At 42.8% G+C, this 14,444-nt stretch overlaps 1 protein-coding gene across 1 annotated transcript; it reads right to left on the reverse strand.

The window, feature by feature from the left end:
• Positions 1-256: 256 nt before the first annotated feature.
• On the reverse strand, positions 257-13,607 carry OSTC (oligosaccharyltransferase complex non-catalytic subunit). The gene is made up of 4 exons (XM_084755771.1): positions 13,395-13,607; positions 10,418-10,511; positions 7,044-7,241; positions 257-816 (listed from the first exon to the last, which is right to left on the reverse strand). Exons 1-4 carry the CDS (start codon positions 13,531-13,533, stop codon positions 798-800), a joined length of 450 nt encoding a protein of 149 aa, XP_084611897.1. The 5' UTR covers positions 13,534-13,607; the 3' UTR covers positions 257-797.
• Between the last annotated feature and the right edge of the window lie 837 nt (positions 13,608-14,444).

Below are 14,444 nucleotides of genomic sequence, written 5' to 3' on the forward strand. Positions count from 1 at the left end.
TTTCTGGAGATGCTCTTTGGAGATCTTGGGTGTGCCTAGGAACACCATCAGACAGGTTTTACTGACCTTATAGGTCAAAAAGTTCATTCAGTTAAGCTGGTTCTGGAGGCACACACCTTTGATTCCAACACTCAGGAAGCAGAGGCAGATGGAACTCTTGAGAGCTCACAGCCAGCCTGTCTACACAGCAAAGCCCACACTTCCTTCACATTAGATCCTATCTCAAAACAAGACAAAACCCACATACTAGAAAACGTTAATTATAAAAATCATTTATTTCTGCTCCTTTCATACATCGTGTTGCCCAGGAAACAATCTCCCATATGCGTCTGAAATGACAGAGTTCCACACACACACTGTGTAAAGGCCAAGCACCGCTGCAGGAACTGACAATCGCCCAAATATCAGTTCTCATAATAGACTTTTCCATTTACAATCACTTCTAAAAATCAAAAATATCATGTCCAAAAAATGATGAGGGGTTGTAAAAAATAATCATTTTATTCAATACGAAAGTTTTAGAAGTGGAGTATACTTTAAAAAATAAAAAACTAAGAAAAAAATGCCACTAAACATAGCTGGTACATTGGAATAGATCATCAGGAAAAATACTGTAATGAACTTGTCTGATACCAGGAATTCCAGTCCTAGCTTTAATATGCTTGCTAAGGTGTCACTCAATGCTGCTTTTATTCTGCTCTTCATTCTTTTCCACACTGCACAAGGGAGTGGGTCAGCCCTCAAAGCTTTATTAATGGGAGCAGATCCAGGATCCACTGTTTTCTTCTCATGAAACGCTAGCCCATCAGGTAGCCCCTGCAGAAACACAATTCATAAACACAAAACGTGAATACAAAGCAACAGTGCAAAAATACTACTTACTATTCATCAAGTGACAATCCCAAAATGTCATTGCTAGTCCTCACCATCACCCTTGCTTGGTTCGTGCCAATAAATAACAAGGTTTCCTGTTACACTTCCCTCTCAGAATCACTAAGCAACATGCAAACTAACATACAACTAGACACTAAGAGGCAGAGAAATGAAAAGGCTACATAAAACTAATCAATCTTTGGACTCTCAAAATTTTAACAAAACCCAAACCTTTTCATGGAAACTGGCTTGGATTTCCAAGGTCCTCATCAATCCTAGAGGGGTGCTGGGCTAGCCGGGAGTACCATGCCTACCGCTGAGCCTGAGGCCCCAAACTGCAATGTGCCTGACCCTGCAGGAAGTATCCAGAAAGTAGTTCTAGACTTCAGCTATGCCCATGGATGACAATGGATGACACCAAAGTTCAAGCTGCTCAGGTAAGAGTTCCTCTCACTGAAGGTGTAGCCAGGCCCCGGAGACCTTTAAGGAACTGATTGTGGTCCTCGGGTCCCAGGCCTTCCCTCCTGCAATGAGCTCCTGCAGTCTATACCAAGAATGGATGTGCAGGATCAGAACAACTCTGAGAACTGCTGTCCTACTACCCACACCACCAAGTACTCACTGAGGCCTCCAGAGTGTAGTCCTTGGTGACACACTCTTCCCACTCACTGAGCTAGCCTGGGCAAACTCAGTTTCCTCAATTATTAGGTGGATTCTCTCAGAATGTTTTCATTTTATTTATTTATTTTTGGTCTTTAGAGACAGGGTTTCTCTGTGTATCTTTGGGTGTCCTGGCCTCACTTTGTAGACCAGGCTGGCCTTGAACTCACAGTGCTCCACCTGCCTCTGCCTCCAGAGTGCTAGGATTACAGGCGTGCGTCACCACCACCCGCTCAGAATGTTTTTATACAGCAAATATTATTCCCCATAACAGGTAGGACTTAGATCTCACCAAGGCTTACTTAGTGGCACAGAACCAACACTTAAGGGGATGATTTTTCTTCCTTTCCAGCTTCTACACTCTCGATGACTCAAGATCAGTGCACAGCTGATGCAAGCTACCCCCCATTTCACTCTTTCCTCCTGTAGTAACTGAGAACTTTGTTCTTACTCAAGCTGCCCTCCCCACACACGCTCAGACTGAATACCTAAAAAGCAGCCCTGAGTATGTACCCGCACTGACTTAGAAGACCTCACAGAAATTCATTATTATAAGATCTGATGCATTCAAACAAAAACAAAACAGGAAAGTAATTTTCACAGCACAAAAAAGGTTCCAGATGATTTTCAGCAAGTGTCACATCAGCACCACACAGTAGAGGGGCTCTTTAGAGACAAGTTCCTGTCATCTGCAGTGTGATGTGAGTATGTACTTCAAAGCTCCATCTGGTGACAAACATTATTCCTTCCCAAAAGCAGTGTCTGAGCTACACTTGGAGACTATAAACCTTAAGAAACACTGAGGGGCTGGGGGGTGGGGGGAGTTGGACTGCAGAGATGTCTCTGCAGTTAAGAGCACTGACTGCTCTTGTAGAGGACCAGGGTTCAACACCCAGCACCTCCACGTTGGCTACAACTGCCAGAGAACTCGTTTCCGGGGATCCAATGCCCTCTTCTGGCCTACACAGGCATCAGGCAAAGATACATACACAGGCAAAACATCCATAACCATAAAGTAATATGTTTTTAATTTTTAAAAAAGAGTCATTAGTAGAGAATTAAAGTAAATATCTTAGAATGCATTTAAATGGCCACTGTTAGAATCATCTGGCCTTTTCTTATAGACCAGACAATTTCATAATCTTTAGTTATTATATTCAGGCTAATGAGAATTCTACAGATATATATAAACAAAGTAAACCAAGAACTCAAAAAATAACTGGGGCCAGCAAAATAGTCAGTCCAGTAGGTAAGACTGTTTGCTGCCCAGTCTGATCGCCTGAGTCCAATCCCAGGGACCAACATGTTACAAGAGAGAATCTATTCCACAAACTATCTTCTGAACCATACACGTGCCATGGCACATGATACACACTGACACACTCACACACACACATACACACACGATAAACACTGACACACACAATACACACACACACACACACAAATAAATTTCATAAAAAAACTAGCACTGGAGAGATGGCTCAGCAGTTTAAAAAAAAGTAACCAAACAACCTGCAGAAACAGTGAAGTCCTGTTTTCTCTTCGGGCAGCCACTGTCTTGACAATCACTAAGTACCTTCTCTGCACTAAGGCCAACACTGTGCTTGGCTAGCACTCTCAGAAGTGTCTCAAGAGTACGATCTGATGACATAATACTTGCAGTAGTCTCTGTGTGCATGCACGCCATGGTCAGAGGACACTAAGAAGTGAGCTAGCTCCTTCTACCAAGAGAAAGGAGGCTGGAACTCGGCTCCCTGCTCAGCAGAGGTAGCCTTTGCCTGCTGAGCCGTCCTGCCAGCCTCATTTTCATTTCTAGCTGAGACCATTCAGGGTGGGTAACTGGTCCAAGCACTAGGCCGGAAGGAACAGAAGCAGAAGCAGCAATAAACAGTCTCCTCTTGCCTACTTCTCCAGGGTGCTAGAAACAACTCAACTTCTCTTTTAGAAGCAGTAATGGTTTATTGATCTCTTTTTGACACTGGTCAAACTGCAACTTGAAATATAACTTTTAGGACTGTTCCCAACAACAAAACACTCTGTACTTGGTGGCTCATAAAACGCGGTCTCCCTTAACCTGCCAGACTCTGGAGTACACTAACTCTACTAGGTAGATGTGGAACCTGGGACAAGTTCATAGAACTGATCAAAGTGTGAGAGCAACTGGAAGCTAACTCTCCAGCCGCTTCACTTCCTCTGCTGCACGCTGTCCTCAGCAGCTATGCCAATGTTTCTGTCACTGGTGTCTCTCTCATTTGCAAAGACTGAGCATTGGACTCAAGATTCTATTACTAATATGGCCCACCTGCCAGACTCTTTACAGCCTTAGCCTTTTGGAACAGAGCTCCAATTGTGGAAGCAAATGGACGCCCAACTACCCAAAAGGCTCTCTGGAGTCCAGGACTAAACTGGAAGGCAATCTGAGTGGCGTGTACGAGGGAGAGCGGGGATATGGCTAAAAGTGCAGAAGCACAACTGGATAATTCCTAATATTCCTCAGCATGTGTGTCTATGTGTGTATGTCACTGTACTCTGTAAATATGTACAATTACTATGTCTCAATTAAAATAAAACTTTTATTAAAAGGGGTTATCTATTTCCTCAAATTACAGACTAACCAGCCAAACTAAAAGAGAGAGGAAAACAGTATAAAATTAGAATAGGCCCACACTGGTAACCAAGAGAGGTGATAGTTACACTGAAGCCATAAAGGAAAAACTAAATAGAACAAATAGAAATGGCCCTAAGGCACAAAGGTAAAATTATACTCTGTGCTCATACAATCCTGCTAGTAACTGGTATAAACAGGGCATGAAGCAGATGCCAACATCTGGGTAACTCAGAAGCCTGAGGCAGGAGGCCATGCACGCTCATGAGCTTATACCCAACATGGTTAACACAGAGAGATTATAGCTCAGAAATGAAAAAAATATGTATTTTCTGAGTGTAAATGTTTAAGGTAACAATAAATGTTAAGCACTTTAGAAAGGATTTTGAGGGGCTATGTTGTTTTTTGAAACAGGGTCCCAAGTAGCCCAGGAGGTCCTCAAACTTGCTGTAGCTAAGGCTGGTCTTGAACTCCTGGTCCCTCCAATTTGCAAGTGCTGGGATCACAGGTGTGCACCAACACACCACAGCTAGAAAGATACATGTGTCACCCCCATGGGAAACACCTGTCTCTCCCACACTGGCAGACTCTCCCAGGCGATGGGGATTATTTCTAACAGGGCAGAGAGAAGAACAAGGTGCTGGAGTGCCCCAGTGTTCACACAAGGGTGGCTGCTACTGCTCCCTCCGACAAGAGTCACAAAGCGAAGCCTGCAGGGACTACAGAGCTACACACGCCCTTGTGACGTGCCCTTGTGAGACCTTCCCACTGGGCCAGGACTGAGTTGGCGTACAGCTCTAGGGTCAGCGTCCTCACTAACAGGCACATTCAGGCAGTGCACAGATTACGCCACAGGATAAGTCAAACACTAAAATTAGTATGGGTGATACACGATGCTGTGAGGGTCTGGATGACAAATGTCCCCCACAGTCTTATGCATTTGAACACGTTGGTTCCCAAAAGATGGCACTGTTTTGGGACACCTGGCCTGGCTGGAAGGAGTATTCGCTGAGGGCAGCTGTGAGCTTTCAGAGCCTGTGCCAGTTCCAGGTCATTCTATTTCTGTGCCTATCGTTCAAGAGCCGCCTGCGCCCTCAGCTGCTCACTACTCCAGCCACCATGCTCCGCCGTCATGGAACCCGAGGCCACCTTGGTCATGGCGTTTTATCACAGCAACAGAACAGGAACTAATGTAGAAGGTTAATATAGTTATTTTAAAAATGAATGAAATTACTAAATTAATCTTTGTGCTTGGCTTGCCAGAGGTAAAATCAGAATATATGAAAAAGTCTATCATCCTCAAATTAAACTGGAATTACTTGTTTCTTTAACAAACATTTTTAAATTTCAAATTAACAACCTCAATTGGAATTATATATGTTTACAAAAACAGTTTACCTTTCTTGTAAAAAACACTTTACATTTTCTGGGTTACAATAACAGTTTACTGTTTCTGTGGGACTCTTCAGTGTGTGTATGAATGAATTTGATTTTTGTGCCTCTCTTGGGCTCTTTTCCTTCTGTTGATTTGTCCTGTATAACTTCAGTGTGATTTTTTTTATCTTATTATACTTTATTTTATTTTAATAGTATCTCTTAGAAACTTGTTCTTTTTTAATGAGACACAGAAGGGGGTGCGGGGGGGTCTGTATAGGAGGAAAGGTGGGGAGGAACCATAAGAAACAGGGAGGAAAAATGTATTAAGCTTTATTATATAAGAAAAGAGACTATTTTCAATAGAAAGAAAAATCTTTAAATAATATTATATTTAAAAATGCAATCCAAGCCAGGTGGTGGTGGCACACACTTTTGATCCCAGCACTCAGGAGGTAGAGGCAGGCCAGTCTCTGAGTTTGAGGCCAGCCTGGTCTACAGAGGGTGTTCCAGGACAGCTGGGGCTACATACAAAAGCTGTGTCTCAAAAAAATGATAACAAGAAATAAAACAAAACCATGGTCTTTTCTCCTATCTTAATGAGATAATACCTCTTTCCTGTCTAAGGCTTAACAAGTTTTCTTCATGCAGCCTGAAATCCACATGCAAAGTTCCTGGAATGACAAGTGTTTGGGTGTGTGTGTGTGTGTGTATGTGTGTGTCATGGCTGGTGGTCTTGGGTTCTTGAGAGACTAGACAATAAGCAGGCCCAAGGCCTCTGCATCAGCTCCTGCCTCCAGGTTCCCACATGGTTTGAGTGTGATATATAACTAAATAAACCCTTTCCTCCTCAAGCTGCCCTTGGTCATGTTTCATCACAGCCATAAGAACTCTAAGACTCTAAGACTCTAAGAACTCTAACCCTAACATGAAAAACCACCCTGAGCTGATCTCCAGCCCTGCAAATGTTTAATCTCAAACCAAACCAATCCCATTGTTTATGTGTTATATATCATGTCCATGTATCCAAAAGCTTAACTTCATACAATATTATTTTTTTTAATTCTGTACATGAAACAAAGGTGTCATGGTGTGGCATCATGCTGGCTGTCAAAAATGTTAGCTTTTCAAGTCAGGAATAAGCAACTTATACCAATTATGAAAGAGCAGCAGCAGTCTATGGCTTGAGAAATCCTCTTTACTGTCACTATTATTACTGGAATCTGAAATAGCAACCAAAAGGCATTACAGAAAGACTAGCTACCTCCAGCCAGTGAGGCCAAGGCAACAGAGCTAAAAACTCTTTCATGAGCATGCATGGAGATGAGGAGAACAAGACCTACTCGTCTCAATTTTGTTATAACTACAGTTATAACTGAGGAAAATCACAAATTTCTTTAGTTCAGTTCTTATTTTTTACATTTATATGAGTGTTAAGTTAAATCTATGAATTTATGTTATTCGAGTAATTATTATATGAATTCATAACAAAAGTTAGATTGCTTATTATACAAAGTTTTTTACTTACGGCAATTTCATTCTCATGAAAACTCTAGCCATGAAGAAACTCAGTAGGACACAGACGAAGCCAATGAAAAGAAGAAGAAACCTATTGAGTTTGGGAATATTTGGTGCATTGGATCGGTCCAGGATAATGAAACCTAAACCTCCCATTGTAAACAGAAAGCTAGATGCAAGTCCTTCCATAATATACTGTCCATTTACTCTGAAAAAGAAAACCACAGCAAAGCAAAGGAATGTTATTAGGAAGTTCATGTTTTCCCCTTAGGTTGAAATTCTTGTTTCTGCATTATGATAAACAGTTTGGGCTTTTATCCTTACCCTTACAACTATTTATTATGCTACTGGATAGTCACCACTTCAATCATTCAATAGATATTTATTGAGAGGTATGTTACACATCAAATACAGGTGAACAAAACAGGTAAAAACCTGTCTTGGAGCCAGGCGTGGTGGCACACACCTTTAATCCCAGCAGGCGGATCTCTGTGAGTTCGAGGCCAGCCTGGTCTACAAAGCGAGTCCAGGACAGCCAAGGCTACACAGAGAAACCCTGTCTCAAAAAACAACAACAACAAAAAAAACCTGTATTGGCTGGTACTGTAGTTCAGTGGCAGAACTTTCCCAGCACAAATACACTCATGGTTTAACCAAAGCACCACAAAAATAAAAATAAAAATAAATAAATAAATAAATAAAGCTTGGTCATCATGTAGCCTACCTTTAAAAAAAAAAAAGGCTTTAAAGCATCAACTAACAAAACTGTCTAGAACATCAATATACAGGTTAGTTATTTTAAAAGAAGAACATCTTGCTGGGCGCAGTGGCACATGCCTTTGATGATCCTAGCACTCAGCAGGCAGAGGCAAGCATCCAGATCTCTGAGAGTTTAAGGCAAGCCTGGTCTACCAAGTGGGTTCTAAGCCTCTTAAAAAAAAAAAAAAGATTTATTTATTTACTATGCATACAGTGTTCTGTCTGCATATACAGAGGGCACCAGATTTCATTACAGATGGTTATAAGCTACCATGTGGTTGCTGGGAATTGAACTCAGGACCTCTGGAAGGGCAACTAGTGCTCTTAACCTCTGAGCCATCTCTCCAGCCCGGGTTCTAGGACTCTTACCCAAGGCTATTACACAGAGAAGCCCTGTCTCAAAAAAAAAAAAAAAAAAAAAAAAGCTGCACATCTTGAACGCATATGACCTTTCACTTTTCGAAGTTGTGCTTTTTAAATTTGTATAACATCTTTTGTTTTAAGTTTTTGTGAGATAGGCCAAGCTGGCCTTGAACTCAAGAGATCTGCCTGCCTCTGCATCCCAGGTGCTGAGACTAAAGGAGATTAAAGGTGTGCACAACTTCACCTATCGTACCTCCAATCCTAGCTCTTAGGAAGCAGAGACTGGTGGTTCTCTGAACTAGAGACCAGCAAGAGCTACATAATGAGGCCCTATGTACCCTAAATAATATTCTATCAGCTGCAAAGAAATCTGAACTACCTGTGTTTCTTGAAGTAATAACAATAAATTTCTCCTTTCAAAATAAAGTATTTTTAAAGCATGCATTCTTAACTAAGGCCCCATGACCCCCACATCTCCAGCAATCTGTAAATCAATACATGCAAACTTGTGTACATGCTTTTATCTGATTTTTTAACTGTATTAATTTTGATTATTTTATGTATATTTGTGTGTATGTTGAGGGGCACACATGCCGTAGCACACATGTGGAGGTCAGAGGACCACTTGCTGAAGTCAGTTCTCTCCTTGCACTAGGTGGGTCCTGGGGACAGAAGTCAGGCTTTCAGGATTAGCATCAAGTGTCTTTCCCTGCTGGGCCATACTATATTCATCAGGAATATAGTATGCTGAATTCTTAAGAGAAAGCAAATTTCTGTCAAAGAAATGGTTATCAACAGGTATTAATAAAGAAGATACATGATTTTTTTCATTAACTAATTGATTTCATTGAAAACATAGCAGTGTTATTTTTAAGGAAATGAAAACATACATTGGCATCATATTCAAAACTCAACAGTACAGGAAGATACTATGGGTTAACAAGATGGCTCAGTAGGGAGGGGCATTTGCAGCCACTGAAGACCTGGAGTTCAATCCCCAGAAGTCATATGGCGGAAGACAAGAACAAACTCGCAGGGTCTCTGATGTCCACTGTGGTATGGTGCATACATATACACACATACACACTAAATAAATAAATGTAATTTTAAGACTTTTAAAGAAATGAAAAAGATGCTATGACGTTTCCCTAAGTTCTGATTTGCCAGTTTAACTCCCATCTCAGGGAACCACGGTAACCCTTTCCAGGAAGAGTCTACATATACAGTAATATAAATATAAGCACACCTTGGTTCAGGTGGCTACATATAAAGTGCACTCTAGAAAGTGATGGGCTCAGCACTGTCCAGCTTAATCAAGATATGCTAGAGTGCTGTTTCCTTGATGAAATCAAATTGTTTCTTATTTAACAGTAACTCTTGGCAGTCTACAATTTCTTTTCAGCATGTCCACAAAACTATCATAAAGAGAATTTCTTGCCTACACACGAGGTCCCAGAGCTGATCTCCAGCACCTAAAAAAGCAAATACCTTTGGCCTATAGACCACATGGCTTATTTCACACTTACTGAACTCAGCATAAGAAAAGCTGTAGATAGTATATTAGGCACTCCAGTGGAGCCATCAACAGTGTGTGCTCTTTGCTTGTTTGTTTGTTTATTTATTTATTTTGATTTTTCAAGTCAGGGTCTCTCTGTGTAATAGCTCGGGCAGTCCTAGACTCACTTTGTAGACCAGACTGGCCTTGAACTCACAGAGATCTGCCTGCCTCTGCCTCCCAAGTGCTGGGATTAAAGCCACGCGCCACCACACCCAGCTGTTTATAAGGTAACATATAAATGGATTTGATAATTCCAATAAAATGTTATGAAAAATAATTATAGTTTGCTGAGGTCAGGAGAGTCTATCATTTTAATTTTAAAGCAACCTTTAGGTTGGTGATATGCCAATCACTAGGATATACCTTACCAGCTAATACATTTATAATATAGTTCTAATTTTGTTATGTTCTTGCCTTATTTTAAGAATTCCATATTTTAAAGCAAATGTTTCTAAATGCAGTTACGTCCCACAACATTTTTACTGTATTTCACTTTAATTTACTTTTTGTTTTGGTTTGGTTTTTTGACAGCCAGTCTCACTACTGGCCTGAAGATCACTATGTAGCCCGGCTGCCTAAAACCAGAGACCCTGGCTGGACTTACAAGCACGTGCCGCTATTCTCCTCTCTCTAGCTTTGAGTAATTAGGCATGCCCTAAGATCCTTTTTTGTATCACCAAGTTGTATAAAATGGTATCTGTTACCTGTAAGCCAAGAAAGCTACTGGTCTCTGATGCCCGTGCTCATCAGTCATTGAGCCAACACTTGGAGGTTCAACGATAACATCATAGATTATTCCTAAATGAAAGACAACAGTGCAGATTAGATTTCTCAGTTTGAAAATAGGACTCTAGGCTGGGTGTGATGGTGCACGCCTTTAATCCCAGCACTCGGAAGGCAGAGGCAGGAGGATCGCTGTGAGGTCAAGGCCAGCCTGGTCTACAAAGTGAGTCTAGGACAGCCAAGGCTATACAGAGAAACCCTGTCTTGAAAAAAACAAAACAAGAAAAAAAAAAAAGAATAAGAAAAAGAAAATAGGACTCCAGTTTTCACTGCCTCCAATTATATTAAACAGAACTTATACATAAACAGGCTGCCTTTAATCAAATCAGATCCATCTAACCTTTTGATCTTTGGATAAACCATTTTAGAATGACATCTAAGCATATTATCTCTCAAAGAGGTGCCAATTTCACAAAGGAAACTTAGTAACCCACGCTAATGCTATAGAACAGGGGTTCTCAATCAGGCGTCGCATAGCAGGTATCCTACATATCAGATGTTTACATTATGATTCACAAGAGCAGTAAAATTAGTTATGGAGTAACAATAAAATAATTTGATGGTTGGGGGGTCATCACAACATTTAGAACTGTAGTAAAGGGTCGCAGCATTAGGAAGATTGGGAGCCACTGTCTAGAATGTCTCTACAACGAGGGAGATTGAATAGTAAAGATCTACTTTAGTACAGGAAATAAAGCCACATATCCTTGAATTTGTTTCTGTAAATTGAGAGAGGCTTAAGGAAATAGTCTTGCTCTTTCTTGTTAAGAGGAGTTCTCACTCTGTAGCGGAAGCTGGCACAGAGCTCACTATGTAGCCTTGGCTGCCTCAAACTTGTAGCAGTCCTCCTGCCTCAGCCTCCTGAGTGCTGGGATAAGAGACTTACTCAGCCAATGATCATAATGTCAACGCCCTCATCACACAACTTAATCCCAACCACTAATCCAGCAGCATCCTCAACTTCCACTGTGTGGACACAATATGAACCTTCCCACTGTTTCTTTTTTCCAAGACAGGGTTGCTCTGCGTAGCCCTGGCTGTCCTGGAACTTGCAATGGAGCCCAGGCTGGCCTCAAACTGCCTCCAGAGTGCTGGGATTAAAGGCCACCACCACCACCTGGCTGCCACTGGTCTTAAACAGCCTCAACTCCACCTTTTCTTACCCAATAGCAGGCCAGTCTCCCTCACACTCTAGGCTGGCAAAAGATCAAAGGATTCCCTTACCTCCTCCCTGGACCGGCGTTCACTCACAGCCTTCACTCAGCTACACAAATCGAGTCCCTCCTCTCCACTCTACTCCCATTGCTGCCTTCTTGGGAATGTCATTCCTTTGGGCAACTCTTCTCAGTCCTGTCTTTGACGCTCTTTCCCTACCTACACCAATCCTTCCTCTCTTCAGAGCCTCCCAACATTGTTCCTGCTTGTCCTAAACACACAGTAGCTCTGGCTGTCCTGGACTCCCTTTGTAGACCTGGCTGGCCCTGAACTCACAGAGATCCTCCTGCCTCTGCCTCCTGAGTACTGGGATTAAAGACATGGGCCACCACCATCAGGCTCAACTCGACTTACTTTCTAAGGGGGTCTGAGGGGGGGGCAGAGTAATTATATTTTGTTTGCTTTTATCCCAGCACTGACTTAACAGAAACTCAGTAATGTTTGTTATTCTTAGCAACGCTGCTTATGTAAAAAAAAAAAAGTATACCCAATTTTTAGAAGACTGTCCTTTCCAGGGGCCAAGCAGTAAATGCACAAGATGTGGCCTTCCATTATGAGGCAGTGGTTGCAGTTGAGACATCCCCCAACTCCATTTTAAAATACCAAAAATGTAGCCCAATGAAAAGCCGAGGCTTCTAGCAAAAACCTCTGTCCCCAAAGGAAGTAAAAATTAGGAAACAGACCAGCAAGAATGAACACTAAGTTTTCAAAGCCAAATGCATTTTAAGTTCCATAGTCACTCTTTAATGTGCTGGGCAAAAGTTAAGGCTAGTGTCACACCAGATAATGTTTGACAACATCAAGAAAATCTGTTTAACGTGCCATTTAGCATTTCTGTGACTGTAAGCTAGGCAGGGTGGCAACTCTACTGTTAAAAGACTGTCTTCTACCTCTTCAAACACACCCCCCAAAACGTTGAACTACTCTTGCTAACGTAAGATCTGTTTAATATTCGGAATTAAGTACACTACTTCCTAAATTTCAAAAGCACAATCCGAAGTAAACCCTGGAACTGACGCTCGGAAGGGTGCTCTCTTATAAGCAGTGCAGAGAGACTGCCAACTCACCAGTAGACAAGGCCACGCCCCTTTGATTTTCCACTTCAGAGGGGAATTCGGTGACAGATGAGCGAAAAGCGCGTCTTTCCTTGTATTTTCTAAATCCCATCCTCTGCCCTCTAAGACAAACCCCCTTTTTGCAAGCCTCAACTCCAACCTCACGTACTTCTCAGAAACCGTGGCTTCGGTAAGTTTCTGTGATTGGACGACACCAAGCAACCCAAGCCCCCGGAGTCTGAGCTAACAAACTCAATGGTTGTCAGATCTCTTCCAAGGTTCCAGGGGTCGCAAAGAAAAGTTTAATAGCCCCACACCCTCTCGACCAGCCACAGAAACACAGTGAATCGAAAATGATGTTCCCAAGACCCGGGTCAAACAATGTACAGCAAGTAATTAAAAGGGACTAGCTGGCCTCGCCAAATATATTCCATTCGGCTCTTCGAAGGAGAGGGCGGGCCAAGAGAATGAGACCACTTCTCTCCAGGGCAAGGCGTGAAGCGAGCTCCGCTCCGCCTGCAGAGCAACGCGGGCTCGGCACTGCCCTCCCGGCCGGCCGGGCACCGCGGCCAGGCGCCTCCGGAGCGAGCAGCCTGCGCGCCCACCCGACCCATCACGGCCGAGTTACCTCCGGTAATGAGGAAGTAAGACACCACCACCAGGGCGTACACCGTCATGGCCGACGGCATGTGCACCCAGGGCGGCTTCTTTAGCTTCAGGTTGGGGCATTCCAGCACTAAGAACGGGACTCGGTACAGAGTCTCCATGTCAGCAGCGGTACGGCCAGCCCTCTGGCCTCCAGCCTCCCGCGCCGCCCGGAAACACGCCCGCCCTCCTTGGCTCTCGCGCATGCGTGAGCTGAGGCTCGCAGGTCCGTAAAGGTCAGAGGTAGACAAGATTTCCACTGAAGAATGGAAGAAACCACATTATGCTGTTAAGATATATGTTCAGAACATATATAATAAAGGACGTAATAAGCTTGAGTGTGGATTAGAAGCTCGTTTTCTTGATCAGAAAAAGGATCGATATTATGCACCTTCTAGGACCTTCAAGGCGTCATACGTGGCTGAGCCAGAGAAGCGGAGAGATTCGCATCCCACTGCCCCGCCCACTTGCTGACGCGATACGCTTAGGGGCTGATTGGCTGCTGGGTTCACAGGGCTGGAGGATGAATGGCAAAGTTTAATACTGTGTTTCCACCCACCGCCACCACCACGACTTGAAAAGGCTCTACTAACTCGCTGAGGTTTATGCTGTATAGCGGGGCTAACAACAGTAACAATTGCCAATAATTTCCAAAGGAGTATTAGCGGCCATTGTTTTAAAAAACCCAGTCCATGTCTGCCAATAACCGTGGCAAAACAGAATAGTATTCTAAACGATGTATAGTTCTCTCAGCTTTGTCTCTTCTCAGTCACCTGTGTGTTGGTAAACGATAAAAATCACGCAGGCCAAAAGTCTTGAAGTCGTTCTGTTTTCTCACCTTAATAACCTGCTTAGCAGGGGGCTGGCTTCGGCAGCATAAATGCTAAAATTGGAACGAAAAGTACTGCCACTTGGCTATTTAGGATGTCCTCCTGCCCGGGAATCAAATGGAAATAAGAGAGCGCTTTACAGGCTAGAGGCAGTAATCCTGATCGATGAGATCAAAAAACAAAAAACAAAAAACACACACACA

This window comes from Acomys minous, assembly GCF_964271855.1.
Source record: "Acomys minous genome assembly, chromosome: 14".
Taxonomy (NCBI): domain Eukaryota; kingdom Metazoa; phylum Chordata; class Mammalia; order Rodentia; family Muridae; genus Acomys; species Acomys minous.